This window comes from Rissa tridactyla, chromosome 11 (assembly GCF_028500815.1).
Source record: "Rissa tridactyla isolate bRisTri1 chromosome 11, bRisTri1.patW.cur.20221130, whole genome shotgun sequence".
NCBI classification, from domain to species: domain Eukaryota; kingdom Metazoa; phylum Chordata; class Aves; order Charadriiformes; family Laridae; genus Rissa; species Rissa tridactyla.
In genome coordinates this window covers 20,998,092-21,018,420 of record NC_071476.1, presented here as the reverse complement: position 1 = coordinate 21,018,420, position 20,329 = coordinate 20,998,092, and the positions used below count along the sequence as shown (strand labels likewise).

The 20,329-nt window shown below is 52.7% G+C and overlaps 2 protein-coding genes across 5 annotated transcripts in view; both read left to right on the top strand.

The window, feature by feature from the left end:
• Positions 1-20,329, top strand: part of LOC128915996 (protocadherin alpha-C2-like) — a 174,932-nt gene that overhangs the window by 40,639 nt on the left and 113,964 nt on the right. The window contains exon 1 of one of the 4 annotated variants that reach the window (XM_054217066.1): positions 11,976-14,462. The exons of the other annotated variants lie outside the window; for them this stretch is intronic. Within the exon in view, the coding sequence (XP_054073041.1) occupies positions 11,976-14,462 (2,487 nt within the window). Of the gene's footprint in view, positions 1-11,975; positions 14,463-20,329 lie in introns of those variants that run through there. 4 annotated transcript variants of the gene reach the window in all.
• On the top strand, positions 1,494-4,046 carry LOC128916221 (protocadherin alpha-6-like). The gene has a single exon (XM_054217591.1). The coding sequence runs from the start codon at positions 1,494-1,496 to the stop codon at positions 4,044-4,046; it is 2,553 nt and encodes an 850-aa protein (XP_054073566.1).

The window sequence follows — 20,329 nt, the reverse complement described above, 5'->3', positions numbered from 1 at the left end:
ATAGAAGAATGGAGGTAGAAGAGAAGGGAAGGCAAGGAGAAGGCAGGTCAAAAAAAGAAAAACACCAAAGATGAGAGAGGATGGAAGAGCAAAAGAAAGAAGGGAAGGACAGAATCTGTGCAAGTAAGAAACAAGCAGGGAAGAAAGAGAAAAAAAGAAAGATAGAGAGAAAGGAAGAAAGATAGAAAGAAAGAAGAAACAGGAAAGAAGGAAGTGATGACAGAGGAGATTACCAGCATGCACCAATGTTCTCTCAACACGATGAATGGGGTGGAGGACCTCAGCATCCTTAGTACTTGGAGACGCTGTGTAAGTCTTGATGAAGAGTGGTGATGAGAAGGAAAGAGAGCTCTTGCCTGAAGAGATGTCCATGTTTTATTGCGAGCATGGTGCAGACCTTTAGTAAACATCTTGGTTAAGGAGAAAAAGAAAGGAAGAGGGAATGGCTCGACTGTTTTTGTATAAACAGAAAAGATCAGGAGGCAAAAGTGAGGCCGGGCAGGGAAAAAAGGAAAGAGAAAAAGAAAGTATGAAGGAAAGAGAAGAGAGAAGAAAGAAGAAGCAGGAGAAGAAAGGGTAGGAAAAAAGGGAGAAAGAGACTGGCAGAAAGAAGAAGAGACTGGCAGAACGGGAGGAAGAAGACAAGGAAGGAGTGTAGGAAAGTAAAAAGAAAGAAAGGTAAAAAAAAAAAGAAGAGAAAGAAATGCAAGAGGAGACGATAAAGGAGATTACCAGCACGACGTCAATATCTCTACGCTCTGAAAGGAGTTGGTCCCTAACAGCCTCCACCTTAGATAAAGTACCGACCTCAGGCGCCGATGTCCCATAATTAGTGCTGATGGTCTTTGAGACTGTCTTTGATTGTCTCCCCCGGGGCGCCGCAGCCGGCTGGGAAGCTGCCAGCGGGTGTGAAGAGACAAGGCTGGAAACGGAAGAGAAGGGGGAGGCAAGGATAGGATACAGTAAGGCAAGAACGAAAAGGAGAAGGAAGAAAGGAAAGAGAAGGAAGAAGGGTGAAAGAGAAGAAAGTAGCAAAAGAAGGGGGAAAAGGATGACTTGCAAAGGAAGAAAGAGAGAAACGAAGAATAAGAGATAATTGAAGGAAGAACGGAAAGGAGAAAGGAAGAAAAAAGGAGAGAAAGGTATCTATGTAGGCAAACAACAAGGAAAATGGAGGGGGGAGGGAGGAAAGGGAGAAAGAGGGAAAGAAGAAAAAGAGCAGAAGGAAGAGACGAGAGAGGGTATTAAGAGCCTGGGTCCGGGGACACGGTCGGTGGCGGGGAGAGTGTGAGACGTCGGAGCAGCACACGGTGTCGCTGCAGGCTCAGAAACGGCGTAGGAGCGTTGAGGCGGCTCCGCCCCGGTGCGGCGGAGAGCCCGGCTGTGAGCGCGGGGGGGCGGCGCGGGGCGGTGAGGAGAGCCGGTGCGTCCGGGCGGCGGCGGGGAGCCGTGCGGGGCCCGTGCGGGCGGCGGCGGCGGGCTGGGCGGCGGCGATGGGCGTGAATTGGTGTTCCGTGTTGCGGGTGGTGGTGGTGGTGCAGGCGGCGTGGTCGCTGGTCGCTGGTCAGGTGCGGTACTCGGTGCCGGAGGAAGCCAAGGCCGGGACGGTGGTGGGTCGTCTGTCGCAGGACCTGGGCCTGGAGGCGGGCGATGCGGAGTCGCGGCGCCTGCGTCTGGTGTCGCAGGGCCGTCGTGCGAGCGTGGAGGTGAGCGGGGCGGGCGGGGCGCTGGTGGTGAGCTCGCGTCTGGACCGGGAGGAGCTGTGCGGGAAGAGCGCGCCGTGCGCCCTGCGCCTGGAGGTGCTGGTGGAGCGGCCGCTGCGCGTCTTCCACGTGGAGCTGGAGGTGACCGACATCAACGACAACGCCCCGCTCTTCCCCGCCGCCCGCAAAAACCTCAGCATGGCTGAATTAACCACTGTGCCGGGGTCCCGGTTCCCGCTGGAGGGCGCGTCGGATGCAGATATCGGAGCCAACGCGCAGCTCTCCTATACACTCAGTCCCAGCGAGCACTTTACACTCGATGTTAAATCCTCTGATGAAATAAGGAAATCTGTGTTCCTGGTACTCACGAAACCGCTGGACCGCGAGACTTTGCCTATGCACCGTTTGGTGTTGACGGCGAGTGACGGTGGCCGTCCGTCGCTGACGGGCACAATGGAGCTGTTGATCTCGGTGCTGGACGTGAATGACAACGCGCCCCAGTTCAACCAGTCTGTGTATAAAGTGCAGCTGCCGGAGAACGCTGCAGAGGGGACGCAGGTGGTGTGTGTGAACGCCACGGATCGAGACTTGGGAATATATGGGGAAGTGCTTTATGAAATTGATACTATTGTTCCTGCCTCGGCCTCAGATGTATTCAGCATCGATGCGAACAGTGGGGAGATCAGACTGAGGGGCGCCCTGGATTTTGAGACAGTTACTTTCTACGACCTACACGTTAAGGCGAAAGATAAGGGGACGCCCCCGCTGTCGGGCCATTGCAGTGTGGAGCTGGAGGTGTTGGACGTGAACGACAATGCGCCGGAGGTGTGGGTGACGTCGCTGTCGGTGCCGGTGTCGGAGGACGCGGCGGTGGGGACGGTGGTGGCGCTGCTGAGCGTGTCGGACCGGGACTCGGGGTCGAACGGGCGCGTGCGGTGCGCGGTGTGGCCGGCGTCGCCGTTCGGTCTGGTGTCGACGTTCGCGGGGTCGTACTCGCTGGTGCTGCGGGAGGCGCTGGACCGGGAGCGGGTGTCGGAGTACGAGGTGGAGGTGCGTGCGGAGGACGGCGGGTCGCCGCCGCTGCGCGCCAGTCGCGGGGTGCGTGTGCCGGTGTCGGACGTGAACGACAACGCGCCGGCGTTCGCGCAGGCGGTGTACACGGTGCTGGCGCGGGAGAACAACGCGGCGGGCGCGGAGCTGGCGCGTGTGTGGGCGCGGGACCCGGACGAGGCGGGCAACGGGCGCGTGAGCTACTCGGTGTGGGAGGGCGGTGTCGGGGGCGCGTCGTCGGGCGGGGGGTGGCGGTCGGCGTCGAGCTACGTGTCGGTGGACGCGGAGAGCGGGCGGCTGTGGGCGCTGCGGCCGTTGGACTACGAGGAGGTGCAGGTGCTGCAGTTCGAGGTGCGTGCGGTGGACGCGGGGGAGCCGTCGCTGTGCGGCAACGCCACGGTGCAGGTCTTCGTGGTGGACGAGAACGACAACGTGCCGGCGCTGCTGCCGGCGTCGGGCGGCGGCGCGTGGTCCGGGTCGTCGTCGGAGGCGGCGTCGGTGCCGGGGTCGGGGTCGGTGTGGGCGTGGGCGTCGTGGGGGACGCCGGCGGGGCAGGTGGTGGCGAAGATCCGGGCGGTGGACGCGGACTCTGGCTACAACGCGTGGCTGCGCTACGAGCTGTGGGAGCCGCGGGGGAAGGGCCCGTTCCGCGTGGGGCTGTACAGCGGCGAGGTGAGCACGGCGCGGGCGCTGGAGGAGGCGGACGGCCCGCGGCAGCGGCTGGTGATCGTGGTGCGTGACCACGGGGAGCCGTCGCTCTCGGCCACGGCCACGCTGAGCGTGTCGCTGGTGGAGGGCGGCGAGGCGGCGCTGGCGGCCGCGGGCTCGTCGTCGTCGTCGTCGTTGTTGTCGGGGGTAGGGCTGCGTCTGGCAGAGGGCGGCGCGTCGGTGTCGTCGTCTGCGGCGACGAACGTGTGGCTGGTGGTGGCGATCTGCGCGGTGTCGAGCCTGTTCCTGCTGGCGGTGGTGCTGTTCGTGGCGTCGCGGTGGGCGCCGCGGGCGGCCGTGCTGTCGGGGCCCGGTGCGGCGACGCTGGTGTGCGCCAGCGAAGTGGGGAGCTGGTCGTACTCGCAGCGGCAGAGCCGGAGCCTGTGCGTGGCGGACGGCGCGGGCAAGAGCGACCTGATGGTTTTCAGCCCCAACTTCCCGCCGCCGCCGGCGCCGCCGCCCGTCCCCGCAGCGAAGGAGACGCATCCGGAGGCGCCCGCTCTCCTGGACACGGTCAGTGGCCCTCCCTTTCTCGCCTCTCGCCCCTTTCCCCTTTTTCTCCCTTCTGTCCCGTCCCCTCGGTAGTTGCTGTTGGGAGGGGTGTCTCATCCCGCGGGGGCGGTGGGTGGTTGTCGGGTGCTTAAGGATGTGAATGGGACCTGTGAATGGGACCATCTGCCTTCGCGTCCTTGCCACAGCCCCTTCTGCTCTTTCTTTTTTGGGAAAAGTTAAGTGTATTGCTGCACCCAGTAACTTTTCCCGATGCAGGTGAGATTTAATGTTGCGGGTGTGAGTGTGATTGCGATTTGAGGTGCAGTGCCATCGGCTTGCTGGTGTGTAGCATTTCCACCCGAGCTTGCTGAAGGAGTGCAAGAGTTTCAGGCTGTGGTGGTGACGGTCCCCCTGGCAATATTTAGTGCCTTATTACCGTTGCTGTCTGAAGACTGTGCTGGTTGCAGCTGTGGTTTCTCGTCGAATACTCTGTCGTCCTCTTCTCTGATTCTGCTTTTCAAATATGTGACTCAGGGTGACTATGGGACTTCAGGATCTTCTGCCCCCATGCTGTGATTTTGTGATTTTTATTCACCCACTAGAGTCTTTCAGAAAGTAGGGATGGCGTTGTGGACTTTTCCTCTGTTCTTTTTCCACCTATGTTGTTACTTTACATTCTAGAATAAAGTGTTCAGGGAGGGGAGTGTGACCCAAGGTAGGTGTCAGAAAGGGGAAATTTCTTTTCGTGCTGCCCCAATCCATGTTATAGATTGCCGTTCCTGTATGGAGAAGTGACGGGATATGATGTACGCGGGGCTCTTTTGAGAGTCTTTCAATACTTGCATCAACATTGTCAGCCTTATGGAAGCCCTGGAAACCTTCTTTTCAAAAAAAAAAAATAACCCACATTTTCCCATACATTAGATATTATCCATTACAGTGCTGTGCTCATCAACATTTGGGTTGTTCTCTCGTGCAAGGAAATCTATGCCCATTGCCAGAGCTATCCTGACACCATCTCTACAAATAAATGTGTAACATTTCAGATGTTGTAACAGAGCTCCCAGGTGTGTAACATTTCCATGGCATATAGCTGAAGCATTGCAAAACATGAAGTGTCAACTACAGCGAGTCTGTTGAACACAGTGCATATGATACCATCTCTATGTTTTTTATGGTGCTCTCACTGATGGGAATGCTTGTGGACTCGTGTTCCTGACCAGAGAAGTGGCATGATGTACGCTGGCTTTTATGATGTTTTTCAGGATTTGTATCTGCAGCCACACCGTCACAAGAGACCCGTAAACCTTCTTTTTAACACAAAAGCCCTACCAACCAACAAACAAATCCCCTGATAACAAAAGCCCAAACCCCAAAGTCTCCTACAGAATCAATAGAATCTGTTGAATTGGGGTGCTTGTCAATGTTTGGTTTGTTCTGTCATAGCATGAAATGAATGACGCCGATCCACAAGAAGGGCTGGAAGGAGGATCTGGGGAAGTACAGGCCTGTCAGTCTGACCTTGTTGCCTGGGAAGGTCATGGAACAGATCACCCTGAGTGCCATTATGTGGCACATGGAGGACAACCATGTGATCAGGCCCAGTCAGCATGGGTTCATGAAGGGCAGGTCCTGCTTGACAAACCCGATCTCCTTCTGTGACAAAGTGACCCGCTTGGTGGATGAGGGAAAGGCTGTGGATGTTGTTTATCTCGACTTATGTAAAGCCTTTGATAGGGTTTCCCACAGCATTCTGCTGGAGAAACTGTCTGCCCATGGCTTGGACGGGAGTACTCTGCGCTGGGTAAAAAAGTGGCTGGAGGGCCGGGCACAGAGAGTGGTGGTGAATGGAGTTAAATCCAGTTGTCAGTGGGTCACGAGTGGTGTTCCACAGGGCTTGGTACTGGGGCCTGTTCTCTTTATATCTTTATGAATGATCTGGACGAGGGGATCAAGGGCACCCTCAGTAAGTTTGCAGCCAACACCAAGTTGGGCGGGAGCGTGGAACTGCTTGAGTGTAGAAAGGCTCTGCAGAGGGATGTGGACAGGCTGGATTGATGGGCTGAGGCCCATGGCATGAGGTTGAACAAGGCCAAGTGCCATGTCCTGTTCTTGGATTACACCAACCCCCATGCAGCACTAGAGGCTTGGGGCAAAGTGGCTGGAGAGCTGCCTGGCAGAAAAGGACCTGGGGGTGTTGGTTTACTGCTGGCTGAATGTGAGCCAGCAGTGTTCCCAGGTGGCCAAGAAGGCCAACAGCATCCTGGCCTGTATTGGGAATAATGTGAGCAGGGCTATGGAAGTGATCGTCCCTCTGTACTCGGCACTGGTAAGGCCCCACCTCGAGTGCTGTGTCCAGTTTTGTGCCCCTCACAACAAGAAAGACATTGAGGTGCTGGATCGTGTCCAGAGAAGGGCAATGAAGCTTGTGAGAGGTCTGGAGAACAAGTCTTATGAGGTGTGGCTGAGGGAGTGGGGTTGCTTATCCTGGAGAAAAGGAGTCTGAGGGAAAACCTTTTGCTCTCTACAATGACCTGTAGCGAGGGGGAGCTCAGTCTCTTCTCCTAAGTAACAGGCGATAGGACAAGAGGAGATGGCCTCAAGTCGTGCCAGGGTATGTTTAGATTAGATATTAAGAAAAATGTTTAGACTGAAAGAATTATTAAGCATTGGAACAGGCTGCCCAGGGAAGTGGTGGAATCATCATCCCTGGGAGTATTTGGAAGATGGGTGGATGTAGTACTTAGAGATATGGTTTCATGACGGTTTTTGTGAGTGTTAGTTTAACGGTTGGACTCGATGATCTGAAAGGTCCCTTCCAACCTAGACAGTTCCATGATTCTATGAATGCCATTGTCATTTAGAGCTGTTCTGATATCACCTTTAGAAAGATTAGAGAGTCTGCTGGACGTGGTCTAAATGAGACCACCATCCACATGTTTTTTTATGGTGGTCTCATTGCTGGGAAGGGTCTGCAAAATCTGGATTGAGCCCTGAGGTGGGAAAGGAAGCTGTGTCTTGTAGCAGAGGAAAATGTGGGAGTAGGGCGTGTCCATCTCTTGTTGTGAAGGGTGACCTTGAGCAGTGGGAAGACTTGTGTGAATGAACTGGAAATCCTTGGGAAGACCATGGTCCATGTCATAAGGCAATAGTGGGAGATGATCTGTTTGTCTTGAGAACACACATCCCAGAATGGGGAATGGTGGATGCCTAGAGAAGCGCATGAGGCAGGAAGGGCACCGAATCTTCCTGCCCAGGATCCTCTCACAGGCTCCCAGGGTGTCTGAAGTTGGAGCCCTTCTGTGTCTTGAGATAGCGTGCGATACTGACATGCCCACAATGTCCTGTGAACTTGCATTCCTGACTGGACTGGTGGCTTGATGTACACTGATATTCTTTTGTTATTTGCATTAGTAGCAACACCCTTAAAAACTGCCTGGAAATTCTCTTTTCAACAACAAAACCCCTCTCAACCCAATTGTGCTACACAGTAGATATCGTCTGCTGGATTGGTGTTCTTGTCAACAAGCGGGTTGGCCTCTCTCAGCGTGAAAGCAATGCCCATTTCCATTAGAGTTGTCCTGACATGTTCTCTACAAAAGTCATGTTACGTTTTCCTCTGAAATTGCTGAAGCATTGCCAGACATGAAGGGTCCTCCGCATAGAGTTTGTGATTCCATCTGTATGTTTTTTCTGGTGCTCTCATTGATATTCCAATGAGGGTATGAAAAGTCAGCTTGAACATTGAGGTGGGAAAGGGAACTGTGGCATGTGGCAGAGGCGAATGTGTCAGTGGCACAGAATAGGGCCCAGTCATTTTGTGATGTGAAAGTAACCTTGAGCAGTGGGAAGCCTTGTGTGAGAGAACTGGAAATCCTTGAGAAAACCATGGGCCATGTCAGAAGAACATGAGAAGGTAAGGAGGAGGGTGTGACCTTTGGGCCTGTGACTTATACTTAGACACTTGCGCAGGTGGCATCACCAATGATGATGTATCCTCTTGTCAATACAATCTTATTCTGATATGTGCAGGTATACACCAAACTCTGCACAGCAACCCAGGATGAGTATAATCTTTCTGCTCCTGATTTCCCTACTTGTGCACTTGCACGGGTGTCCTCAGAAGAGATGGTGTGTCCTATTACTCTTGGCTCATTCTGATATTTGTGCCTTCCTGCATAACCCTGCAGAGCAGCCCAGCTCTGCTTTTCTATGGTACAAAGTTTCCCACCCAGTTGCTATTCTGAGTGGGCTTTTGCTTTGGCGTTTGGTGTGGTTCTCTTGAAGAATATAATCTGTGTGGTCTGAGATCTGAGCTGTCCCAGCTCTTTCACAGCTCTAATCGCAGAATCTTTATGAACAGTAATGTGCAGCTCTGTAGAGTTTGCACCTGAAAATGCTGAAAAGGCAGAAAGTATTTCAGGTGAAGCTCAGGCATCTGGGAAGAGTCTGCCAGAGAGTGAGTGCCTTTGCATCCATCCATCCATTCTTTGTGCTGAGCATGAGGGAAGGTGAGGGTGTGCAAAGGCCTGGGTGATGCTCGGAGTGGTGTTGAGAGTTGGGACATGTTATTGTGATGGAGCAATGTCTGGGTATTGTGTCAGTGATGCTCCTAGTGGCCCAGAGTTGTGCCTGGGCATGTGTCCCTGGGAGGATGACTTTGAGTGGGGAAGAGTCTTGCCTGATGGAAATGGAGACGCTGGGTGTCTGTGTAATGGTCTGTGTCATTGTGGAAGGAGTGGAGAACGTCCGCTTAGCTGGAGATCTCATTTCCCATGGTGTGTTGTAGAAGATGCCCATAGAAAACCTTGAGAAGAGGCCTGATGTGGAGCCATATTTGCTCGGTATCCTCTCAGGTCCTCCATGAGTTCTGCACGTCCCCACACCCTTCTGTCCTCTGTGGTATTCCTATGTGATGTGAAGACATCTGCCATAGGTCTCTTTAATCATTTGCTCCTGAACATGTTATGTTGTTGGTCAAAGAGTTGGGTTTTGAAGTTTGAGACACTTTGTCCTCTGTAAAGCTCTCCTTGTTCGTCTCCCTGCTCATCTCTCTGCCTTGCTAGGCAGGGGAAGTGCTGTCTGTATTCAAGATGTTGGCAAGCCATGTGTTTCAAACCAGTGGAATGGATTCCTTTGGTTAGCTACTCTCAGCCAAAATTCCCACCCTTTTAGTTTTCCTTCTCTCACATTGGCAATGTGTTGGTAACAGTGGATGGGATGTAGACGGCAGAATTTTGCAGCTGCCTGCTTGCAGAGCTTTGTGCCATTTGGCATCAGTGTGGGGAACGGCTTTTTGATTCTCTTGAGCTGAGGTTGAAGTTGAGAGAATGTCCTTAGCTTTCAGGTGTCCCTTCTACTTCCTCTGTGACAGAAGTGCATAAGGGAGCACTACACACTGTCCAGTGATTTCAAGGCTTCTGCAGAACCTAATTTTTTCTGTTCCGGTCCCGCAGAAGTCTCTGGTAATATTAAAGGAAATGTCCCTTAGAACCAATTCTCCTGTCTTGAAGATGCTTGTTATTCTGAAGAAGCAGCCAGGTAAGTCAATGATACCTTAAGAAGGTGCGTTTGAGAGACAGGTGTACTTTTATTCCTGTTCAGTGGTGTTATCTTTATGTTGGGTGGATAAAATATTGCCTGGATTGTAAAGTCTGTAGGCTTGGAGCAGTAAAGCACCACTGCCTGCCCTTGTTCCTTTCCTTCCACTTGCAGGCACAGTGTAAGCAGATGGCAGCAAGCATGGAGGGAGGAGGGATCACAGTGCATTTCTCTGGGTGGATGTGTTGGGTGTTGTGGTGATGTTCTCAGTGAAAATGTCATGGTGTTACCTTGGTGGCTTTTGTCTGACTGTGTTTCATGCTGATGAAGGACCGGTATTCTCAGGGGCTAATGTCCCTGGGTACTGAGGGTCTTGTTGTGTTGTTCTGGCAGTGCATGCCTGCCTGAACGAGACAGCAAGAGCTTGCCATTCAACGTGCAGGTGGAAAATGAGGCCAGAGGAACAGCTCTTCCCTGAGATACCGTCTTGGAGGATTTTCATGCTGGTCTGTGATGGGTTTGAGTGCCTGAAGGAAGACTCCCTTAAGTTGTTTGTGCTCATTGAAACCTATTTGCGCGGTTGTCCAAGTATGTCGGGCTTGTGTTTCCGAGGGGGTGGGTTCTGTTGTGGTGTAGCAGGTCTGTTCTTTGCTATATGATTGCCTTGCTGTGTTATTTGGTGGGTCGTTGAGTGGACTGGAGGCTGAAGGTTGTTGTCTTCCTTTAGAAGAAATGGGGACGTGCAGGGTCAGTCTGTCTGTATTGCATAGACCATAGCAAAGTGGGAAGCTTGTTCCCCATGTGGAGGCATGGAAGGCGGAAGGGTAGGGGAATGAGAACTCTTGTCAAGGGCATTTCCATGCTTCATAGAAAGTGTGGTGTAGTCGTGTGAAAATATTTTGTTAAAGGGGGAAAAGAAGAGAGAAGGGTGGAAGGAGAAGAGAACAGGAAGCAATATAAGGACAGGACAGAGAAGAAAAGAAAAAGGAAGAGAAAGACAAGAAGGAGGAGATAAAATGAAAAAGGAAGAGAAAGGAAGAAGGACGAATGGGAAAGGAAGAAGGAAAGAATGAGAATGGAAGCAGGATAGGAAAGAATCTGTGCCAGGTAAAAAGAAGCAAGGGAGAAAGAAAGGAGGAAGAAAAAGGAAGTAAGGAAGGAGGGAACGAATGAAAAAACAAATGAACAAACAAACAAATGATAGAGTAGATTGCTAGCTCGCAGTAATGTTATCTCTTCATGGTTAATGGAGTTGAGGACCTAGGCATTCTTGGTACTCAGGGACATGGTGTAAAGGCTTGATGAGAAGTAGTGAGGAAGGGGAAAGAGATATCGCCTGAGGGCATGTCCATGATCCATGGCAGGTGTGATGTAGTCATATAGAAAACAGACTGGTAAATGGAAGAAGAGAATGGGAGGGTAGGACAGGAAAAAGAAGAGAAGGAGTAAGGGGATACAGAAGAGAAAGAAGGAGGGAACAATAGAGAGAAAGAAAAGCAATCGAGAGAAAGAAAGAGCATGAAGCAAGGAATGGAAAGAAAGAAGATAAAGAAAGGAAGAAACGACAAAGGAGTTTACTAGTATGCACCGATGCTATCACAGGACCGAGAAAGGAGGGTAGGGAGAGGAATAAAGCAAGAAGGCAAGAAGCAAGGAAAGAAGGAGGAAAACAAAATAAATTTTAAAAAAAGGAAATAAAAAAACAAGGAAGGAATAAATGAGGCAAGGAGGTAATAAAGGAAGGAAGATGAGAAAGAAGAGAAAGAAAAGAAATGATGAAGGAGTCTACCAGGGTGCAGCACGATATTCTCTAGACGCTGAACTGGTCCCTAACAGCCTCCGCCTTGGTTAAAGTACCGATCTCCGGCGCGAATGTCCCGTAATTGGCGCTGATGGCTCCACCTTTGATGGTGTCCGCCGCGGTGCGACTGGGGAGCTGCCAACGTGGGAAAGAAGAGAGAAGGACGGAAGGAGAAGAGAACGGGGAGTAAAGACCAGGGCACGGCAGGGCAAGAACGAAACGAAGAATGAATAAAAGAGAGAGGAAGAAGAAGGTGGAAAAAGGCAGTAAAGTAGAAAACGATTATAAAAACGTAGGAAAGAGAAAGGAAGGCAGAAAGAAGAAGAACGGAATAAAGGAATCTAAGGAAGCAAACAGCAAGCAAGCATGGAAAAGGAAAGAAAGAGAGGAAGAAGAATAAAAAGGGTGAAAGGAAGACACAGGAGAGGAGATGACGAGCTCGGGTCCGGGGACGCGTTTAGTGGTGTAGAGCGTGCGAGACGTCGGAGAAGCACACGGTGTCGCTGCAGGCTCAGAAACGGCGTGGGAGCGTTGAGGCGGCTCCGCCCCGGTGCGGCGGAGAGCCCGGCTGTGAGCGCGGGGGGGCGGCGCGGGGCGGTGAGGAGAGCCGGTGCGTCCGGGCGGCGGCGGGGAGCCGTGCGGGGCCCGTGCGACCGGCGGCGACTGCTTGGGCGGCGGCGATGGGTGTGAGTTGGTGTTCTGTGTTGCGGGTGGTGGTGGTGGTGCAGGCGGTGTGGTCGCTGGTCGCTGGTCAGGTGCGGTACTCGGTGCCGGAGGAAGCCAAGGCCGGGACGGTGGTGGGTCGTCTGTCGCAGGACCTGGGCCTGGAGGCGGGCGATGCGGAGTCGCGGCGCCTGCGTCTGGTGTCGCAGGGCCGTCGTGCGAGCGTGGAGGTGAGCGGGGCGGGCGGGGCGCTGGTGGTGAGCTCGCGTCTGGACCGGGAGGAGCTGTGCGGGAAGAGCGCGCCGTGCGCCCTGCGCCTGGAGGTGCTGGTGGAGCGGCCGCTGCGCGTCTTCCACGTGGAGCTGGAGGTGACCGACATCAACGACAACGCCCCGCTCTTCCCCGCCGCCCGCAAAAACCTCAGCATGGCTGAATTAACCACCGTGCCAGGGTCCCGGTTCCCGCTGGAGGGCGCATCGGATGCAGATATCGGAGCCAATGCGCAGCTCTCCTATACACTCAGCCCCAGCGAGAGCTTCTCTCTGGATTTGCAGAAAACGGAGGAAGACGGTGAGTCCTTGTTCCTGGTGCTCAGGAAACCGCTGGACCGCGAGACTTTGCCTGTGCACCGTTTGGTGTTGACGGCGAGTGACGGTGGCCGTCCGTCGCTGACGGGTACGATGGAGCTGTTGATCTCGGTGCTGGACGCCAACGACAACGCGCCCCAGTTCAACCAGTCGGTGTATAAAGTTCAGCTACCTGAAAATACGGAACGCGGCACTTTAGTGATGAGAGTAAACGCCACGGATTTGGATGAGGGGACAAACATGAATATCTCGTATTCTCTGCAGCACTTGTTCCCTCAGAATGGAAGAGCCGTTTTTGAGATTGACAGAAACAGCGGAGAGATTCGTCTTAGGGGTCAGTTAGACTTTGAGGACGTTGGTGTCTATCGCCTGCAAGTGGCTGCGTCAGATCAGGGAAATCCCCCCTTGTCGGGTCACTGCAAGGTGTTCGTGCAGGTGTTGGACGTGAACGACAATGCGCCGGAGGTGTGGGTGACGTCGCTGTCGGTGCCGGTGTCGGAGGACGCGGCGGTGGGGACGGTGGTGGCGCTGCTGAGCGTGTCGGACCGGGACTCGGGGTCGAACGGGCGCGTGCGGTGCGCGGTGTGGCCAGCGTCGCCGTTCGGTCTGGTGTCGACGTTCGCGGGGTCGTACTCGCTGGTGCTGCGGGAGGCGCTGGACCGGGAGCGGGTGTCGGAGTACGAGGTGGAGGTGCGTGCGGAGGACGGCGGGTCGCCGCCGCTGCGCGCCAGTCGCGGGGTGCGTGTGCCGGTGTCGGACGTGAACGACAACGCGCCGGCGTTCGCGCAGGCGGTGTACACGGTGCTGGCGCGGGAGAACAACGCGGCGGGCGCGGAGCTGGCGCGTGTGTGGGCGCGGGACCCGGACGAGGCGGGCAACGGGCGCGTGAGCTACTCGGTGTGGGAGGGCGGTGTCGGGGGCGCGTCGTCGGGCGGGGGGTGGCGGTCGGCGTCGAGTTACGTGTCGGTGGACGCGGAGAGCGGGCGGCTGTGGGCGCTGCGGCCGTTGGACTACGAGGAGGTGCAGGTGCTGCAGTTCGAGGTGCGTGCGGTGGACGCGGGGGAGCCGTCGCTGTGCGGCAACGCCACGGTGCAGGTCTTCGTGGTGGACGAGAACGACAACGCGCCGGCGCTGCTGCCGGCGTCGGGCGGCGGCGCGTGGTCCGGGTCGTCGTCGGAGGCGGCGTCGGTGCCGGGGTCGGGGTCGGTGTGGGCGTGGGCGTGGGCGTCGTGGGGGACGCCGGCGGGGCAGGTGGTGGCGAAGATCCGGGCGGTGGACGCGGACTCGGGCTACAACGCGTGGCTGCGCTACGAGCTGTGGGAGCCGCGGGGGAAGGGCCCGTTCCGCGTGGGGCTGTACAGCGGCGAGGTGAGCACGGCGCGGGCGCTGGAGGAGGCGGACGGCCCGCGGCAGCGGCTGGTGATCGTGGTGCGTGACCACGGGGAGCCGTCGCTCTCGGCCACGGCCACGCTGAGCGTGTCGCTGGTGGAGGGCGGCGAGGCGGCGCTGGCGGCCGCGGGCTCGTCGTCGTCGTCGTCGTCATTGTCGGGGGTAGGGCTGCGTCCGGCGGAGGGCGGCGCGTCGGTGTCGTCGTCTGCGGCGACGAACGTGTGGCTGGTGGTGGCGATCTGCGCGGTGTCGAGCCTGTTCCTGCTGGCGGTGGTGCTGTACGTGGCGTCGCGGTGGGCGCCGCGGGCGGCCGTGCTGTCGGGGCCCGGTGCGGCGACGCTGGTGTGCGCCAGCGAAGTGGGGAGCTGGTCGTACTCGCAGCGGCAGAGCCGGAGCCTGTGCGTGGCGGACGGCGCGGGCAAGAGCGACCTGATGGTTTTCAGCCCCAACTTCCCGCCGCCGCCGGTGCCGCCGCCCGTCCCCGCGGCGAAGGAGTCGCAGCCGGAGGCACCCGCTCTCCTGGACACGGTCAGTGGCCCTCCCTTTCTCGCCTCTCGCCCCTTTCCCCTTTTTCTCCCTTCTGTCCCGTCCCCTGGGCAGTCGCTGTTGGGAGGGGGTCTTATCCCGCGGGTGGTGGGTGGTTGTCGGGTGCTTAAGAATGTGAATGGGACCTGTTAATGAGAGCACCTCCCTTTGCGTCCTTGCCGCAGCTTCCCGCCCCTTGTTTCGGGGGAAAGAGAAAGAAAGATTTGACACACCCAGTAGCAGTTACAGTCCGCAGCTGAGGTCCGTTGTTGTGGGTGAGTTGTGTTTCTGTAGAGTAAAATGACGGCCGATTACGATGAGAGGTTCCACGACGTCAGGTTTGCAGACGCTCTGTCTTTACTGGTGTGTGGCATTTCCACCCGAGCTTGCTGAAGGAGTGCAAGAGACACAGGCTGTGGTGGTGACAGTCCCCCAAGCACTCTTTCGTGTTTTATTGCCTTCGCTGACTGCTGACCGTGCTGGTATTAGATGTGGTTTATTCTCTGTCCTCCATTTATTCTCCTCCGTAATAGACTTTTGCACAATTGGGACTTTTCACGGATTTTTTGTTCCAGTGGTGTAATTACTCCCTGTTATTTGACCCATTGGAGTCATTATGAACATTGGGAAGTCGTTTTGGAATTTTCCTGTGTTCTTTTTCCAAGTATATTGTAACCAAAGTTAGTAGTAGAAAGTGTTTAGTCAGAGGAGTATGACCCAAGGTGTTAGAAACGGGAACATTTTTTTTCTTCTCCCACTCTCCTGCCCGGGTTGTGAACTTTTGTTTCTGGCTGGACTATTGTCTTGACATACAGTGACCTGTTTTCGTATTCTTTCATCATTTGTATTTATAGCAACACCCTTACAAATAGCCTCAAATTCTCTTTCCAACCACAAAAAACTCGCTTAACCCATTGTGCTACACAGTAGATATCATCTACTAGATTGGTGTTCTCTTCAACATGTGGGTTGGCTTCTCTCAGCAGAAAATCAGTGCCCGTTGCCATTAGAGTTGTCCCGACGTGACCTCTACAAGGAGTATTGTTCTCAGGTCTGTAACGTTCCCCTCTGTAATTGCTGAAGAATTGCCAAACATAAAGGGTCATCTGCCGAGAGTTTGCTGGACACCATGTATACGATACCATCTGAATGATTTTTATGGTGGTCTCATTGATGGGAAGGGTGAGCAAAACTCAGATTGAGTGTTGAGATGGGAAGGGGCACTGTGGCATGTGGTGGAGGTGAATGTGGCAGTGTCACTGAGTAGGGTCTGGGCATTTCTTGATTTGAATGGTAACGTTGAGCACTGGGAAGCCTTGTGTGAGGGAACTGGAAATCCTTGGGAAGCCTGTGGGCCGTGCCATGAGAAGAGAGTAATGTGATATGATGTGTGTGTGTTGAGCAAGTTCCAGAGTGGGGAACGGAGGATGCCTAGAGGAAATCATGAGGCAGGATGGGCACATTGTGTTCTTTTGCAGGATTCTTTCCGAGGCTCCGTAGGGTCTGGTGTTGGAGGCCTTCTGGGTCTTGAGATAGTACGTGGTATTGAAATGCCCACAATGTCCTTTGAGGTTATGAATATCTCTCACCAGAGACAGTCTCTCATGCTGCTTGCGGCCTGATGTAGGCCGTATGTTGGTAAGAGGGGCTGAGATGCTACTGATGAATACTGCGTGATGGACCTTTTCCCTCTTCTTTTGGGAAAGGTGTTGTGGGTGTGTAGCACTTCAATCTGCTGTCCTGGTGTTGTGGTGGGCATGTACAGGACCTTCCACAGCCATTGGTGTTGCCATGATGATTCATTTCTCCTCCTAAGGCAGAATACGTAAAAGAGGAGGTGAAGAGGTGAGTATAATCTTTGTGCTCCTGACTTCCCCTGCTTGTGCACTTGCATTTGCACTTAGTAGATATGCTGTGTCCTATTACACGTGGCTCATTCTGATACGTGCACGTACACGCCAAACCCTGCAGAGCAGCCCAGCTCTGGTTTTCTATGGTATGGATTTCCCCACCCTGTTGATATTGTGAGTACACTTGCGCTTCAGCGTTCGGTGTGGTTCTCTTGAAGACTATAATCTGTGTGGACTGGGATCTGAGCTGTCACAGCTCTTTCACAGCTCTAATCACAGAGTCTTTATGAACAGTAATGTGCAGCTCTGTAGAGTTTGCACCTGAAAATGCTGAAAAGGCAGAAAGTATTTCAGGTGAAGCTCAGGCATCTGGGAAGAGTCTGCCAGAGAGTGAGTGCCTTTGCATCCATCCATCCATTCTTTGTGCTGATGATGAGGGAAGGTGAGCATATGCGAAGGCCTGGGTCACGCTTAGAGTGGTGTTGAGAGCTGGAGCATGTTATTGTGGTGGAGCAATGTCTGGGTATTGTGTCAGTGATGCTCCTAGTGGCCCAGAGTTGGTCCTGGGCATGTGTCACTGGGAGGGTGATTTTGAGTGGGGAAGAGTCTTGCGTGATGGAAATGGAGATGCTGGGTGTCTGTGTCACGGTCTGTGTCATTGTGGAAGGAGTGGAGAACGTCCGCTTAGCTGGAGATCTCATTTCCCATGGCGTGTTGTAGAAGATGCCCATAGAAAACCTTGAGAAGAGGCCTGATGTGCAGAGCTGATTCCTCAGGATCCTCTCAGGTCCTCCAGAAGTTATGCACATCCCTGCACCCTTTTGTCCTCTGTGGTATTCCTATGTGATGTGAAGACATCTGCCATAGGTTCCTTTAAAAATTCACCCCTGAAGATGGTATGTTATTGGTCAAATAGGTGGGTTTTGAAATTTGGATCACTTTGTCCTCTGTAAAGCTCTTCTTGTTCATCTCCCTGCTCATCTCTTTGTCTTGCTAGGCAGGGGAAGAATTGCTTTTTGTATTCAAGATGTTGGCAAGCCTTGTGTTTCAAACCAGTGGAATGGATTCCTTTGGTTAGCTACTCTCAGCCAAAATTCCCACCCTTTTAGTTTTTCTTCTCTCACATTGGCAATGTGTTGGTAACAGTCGATGAGATGCAGACAGCAGAATTTTGCAGCTGCCTGGTTGTAGAGCTTTGTGCCGTTTGGCATCAGTGTAGGGCATGTCTTTTCCATTTTCTTGAGCTGAGGTTGACGTTGAGAGAGTGTCCTTAGCTTTTAGGCGTGCCTTCTGCTCTCCCTGTGTCGTGGGGTTGTCTGAATCGGCGAATGACTGGTGACAGATGCTCTCCCTCCACCTCTTGCACATGGAGAGGTAGAGGAGAGATAAAGAGATTTACAACTTTAGAAGTAACTAACCTTCTTTAATGAAATATTAGTACTACAATAAAAAGGAAATAATGAAATACATACAGTGTATACAAACCATATCGAGCTCCCAGGATGATGTCAGTGGCTGGCATAGGGGAAGTCCCAGACTGGATTCAGTGATGGATGGGAACTGGATTCCAGAGCTGGAGTCAGGAATGCACCGATGGGGATCAAAGGCAGATGAACAGACAGGGTCCTCCTTAGAAGCCAGCCTTTGAAGAAAGAGAGCTGAGCCTTTGATCCCTCGGCTTTTATACTGAGCATGGGGCAGACAGAATGGAATACTCCTGTTGGTCAATTTTTAATCTGATCACTCTGAGAACGAGCAGTCTTCTGAACAATATGCTGTTAATTTCAGAGAGTCAGAAGAGACCTAGCTAAGGAGTAAAATTACTGAACAGAAAGTTGGTTGTGTTTTAGCTCAAACCAGGACACCATTTGACAGAATTGCATGAGGGAGCACTTCACACTGTATAGCAATTTCCAGCTTTAGCAGAACATAATTTTTTCTGTTCAGTTTCCTCAGAAATCTCTGATAATATTAAGGGAAAATGTGTCTTAGAACCAGTTCTTCTGTCTTGAACATGCTTGTTATACTGAAGAAGCAGCCAGGTAAGTCAATGATACCTTAAGAAGGTGCATTTGAGAGACAGGTGTACTTTTATTCCTGTTCAGTGGTGTTATCTTTATGTTGGGTGGATAAAATATTGCCTGGATTGTAAAGTCTGTAGGCTTGGAGCAGCAAAGCACCACTGCCTGCTCTTGTTCCTTTCCTTCCACTTGCAGGCACAGTGTGAGCAGACGGCAGCAAGCATGGAGGGAGGAGGGATCGCAGTGCATTTCTGTGGGTGGATGTGTTGGGTGTTGTGGGGATGTTCTCAGTGAAAATGTCATGGTGTTATCTTGGTGGCTTTTGTCTGGCTGTGTCTCATGGTGATGAAGGACCGATGTTCTTGGGGAGTAATGTGCCTGGGTACTGAGGGTCTTGTTGTGTTGTTCTGGCAGTGCATGCCTGCCTGAACGAGACAGCAAGAGCTTGCCATTCAACGTGCAGGTGGAAAATGAGGCCAGAGGAACAGCTCTTCCCTGTGATACTGTGTTGGAGGATTTTCATGCTGGTCTGTGATGGGTTTGAGTTCCCAAAAGACTCCCTTAAGTTGTTTATGCTCATTGAAACCTGTTTGTGCAGATGTCTAAGTACATGGGGCTTGTGTTTCCGAGGGTGGTGGGTTCTGTTGTGGTGTAGCAGAGCTGTTCTTTGCCATATGATTGCCTTGCTGTGTTATTTTATGGGTCGTTGAGTGGACTGGAGGCTGAAGGTTGTTGTCTTCTTCCAGAAGGAATGAGTATGTGCACGGGCAGTCTGTCTGTATTGCCTAGACTCTAGGAAAGTGGAAGTTTGTTCCCCATGTGGAGGCGTGGAAGGCGGAAGGGTAGGGGAATGAGAACTCTTGTCAAGGGCATTTCCATGCTTCATAGGACGTGTGGTGTCGCCATGTGAAAATATTTTGTTAAAGGGGGAAAAGAAGAGAGAAGGATGGAAGGAGAAGAGAACGGGAATCAAGATTAGGACAGGACAGAGAAGAAAAGAAAAAGGAAGAGAAAGACAAGAAGGAGAAGATAAAATGAAAAAGGAAGACAAATGAAGAAGGACGAATGGGAAAGGAAGAAGGAAAGAACGAGAATGGAAGCAGGATAGGAAAGAATCTATGCAAGGAAAAAAGAAGCAAGGGAGAAAGAAAGGAGGAAGAAAAAGGAAGTAAGGAAGGAGGGAACGAATGAAAAAGCAAATGAACAAACAAACAAATGATAGAGTAGATTGCTATCTCGCAGTAATGTTATCTCTGCATGGTTAATGGAGTTGAGGACCTAGGCATTCTTGGTACTCAGGGACATGGTGTAAAGGCTTGATGAGAAGTAGTGAGGAAGAGGAAAGAGATATCGCCTGAGGGCATGTCCATGATCCATGGCAGGTGTGATGTAGTCATATAGAAAACAGACTGGTAAATGGAAGAAGAGAATGGGAGGGTAGGACAGGAAAAAGAAGAGAAGGAGTAAGGGGATACAGAAGAGAAAGAAGGAGGGAACAATAGAGAGAAAGAAAAGCAATAGAGAGAAAGAAAGTTCGAAGCAAGGAGTAGAAAGAAAAGCAATCGAGAGAAAAAAAAGCATGAAGCAAGGAATAGAAAGAAAGAAGATAAAGAAAGGAAGAAACGACAAAGGAGTTTACTAGTATGCACCGATGCTATCACAGGACCGAGAAAGGAAGGTAGGGAGAGGAAGAAGGCAAGAAGCAAGGAAAGAAGGAGGAAAACGAATTGAAAAAAAAAAAGGCAAGAAAGGAATAAATGAGGCAAGGAAGTAATAAAGGAAGGAAGATGAGAAAGAAGAGAAGGAAAAGAAATGATGAAGGAGACTACCAGGGTGCAGCACGATTTTCTCTAGACGCTGAACTGGTCCCTAACAGCCTCTGCCTTGGTTAAAGTACCGATCTCCGGCGCCGATGTCCCGTAATTGGCGCTGATGGCTCCGCCTTTGATGGTGTCCGCCGCTGCGCGACTGGGGAGCTGCCAACGTGGGAAAGAAGAGA

Bases quoted from the DNA above. Each gene is read 5' to 3' on its own strand.
- LOC128916221 (XM_054217591.1), top strand. From the start codon at position 1,494: ATGGGCGTGAATTGGTGTTCCGTGTTGCGGGTGGTGGTGGTGGTGCAG.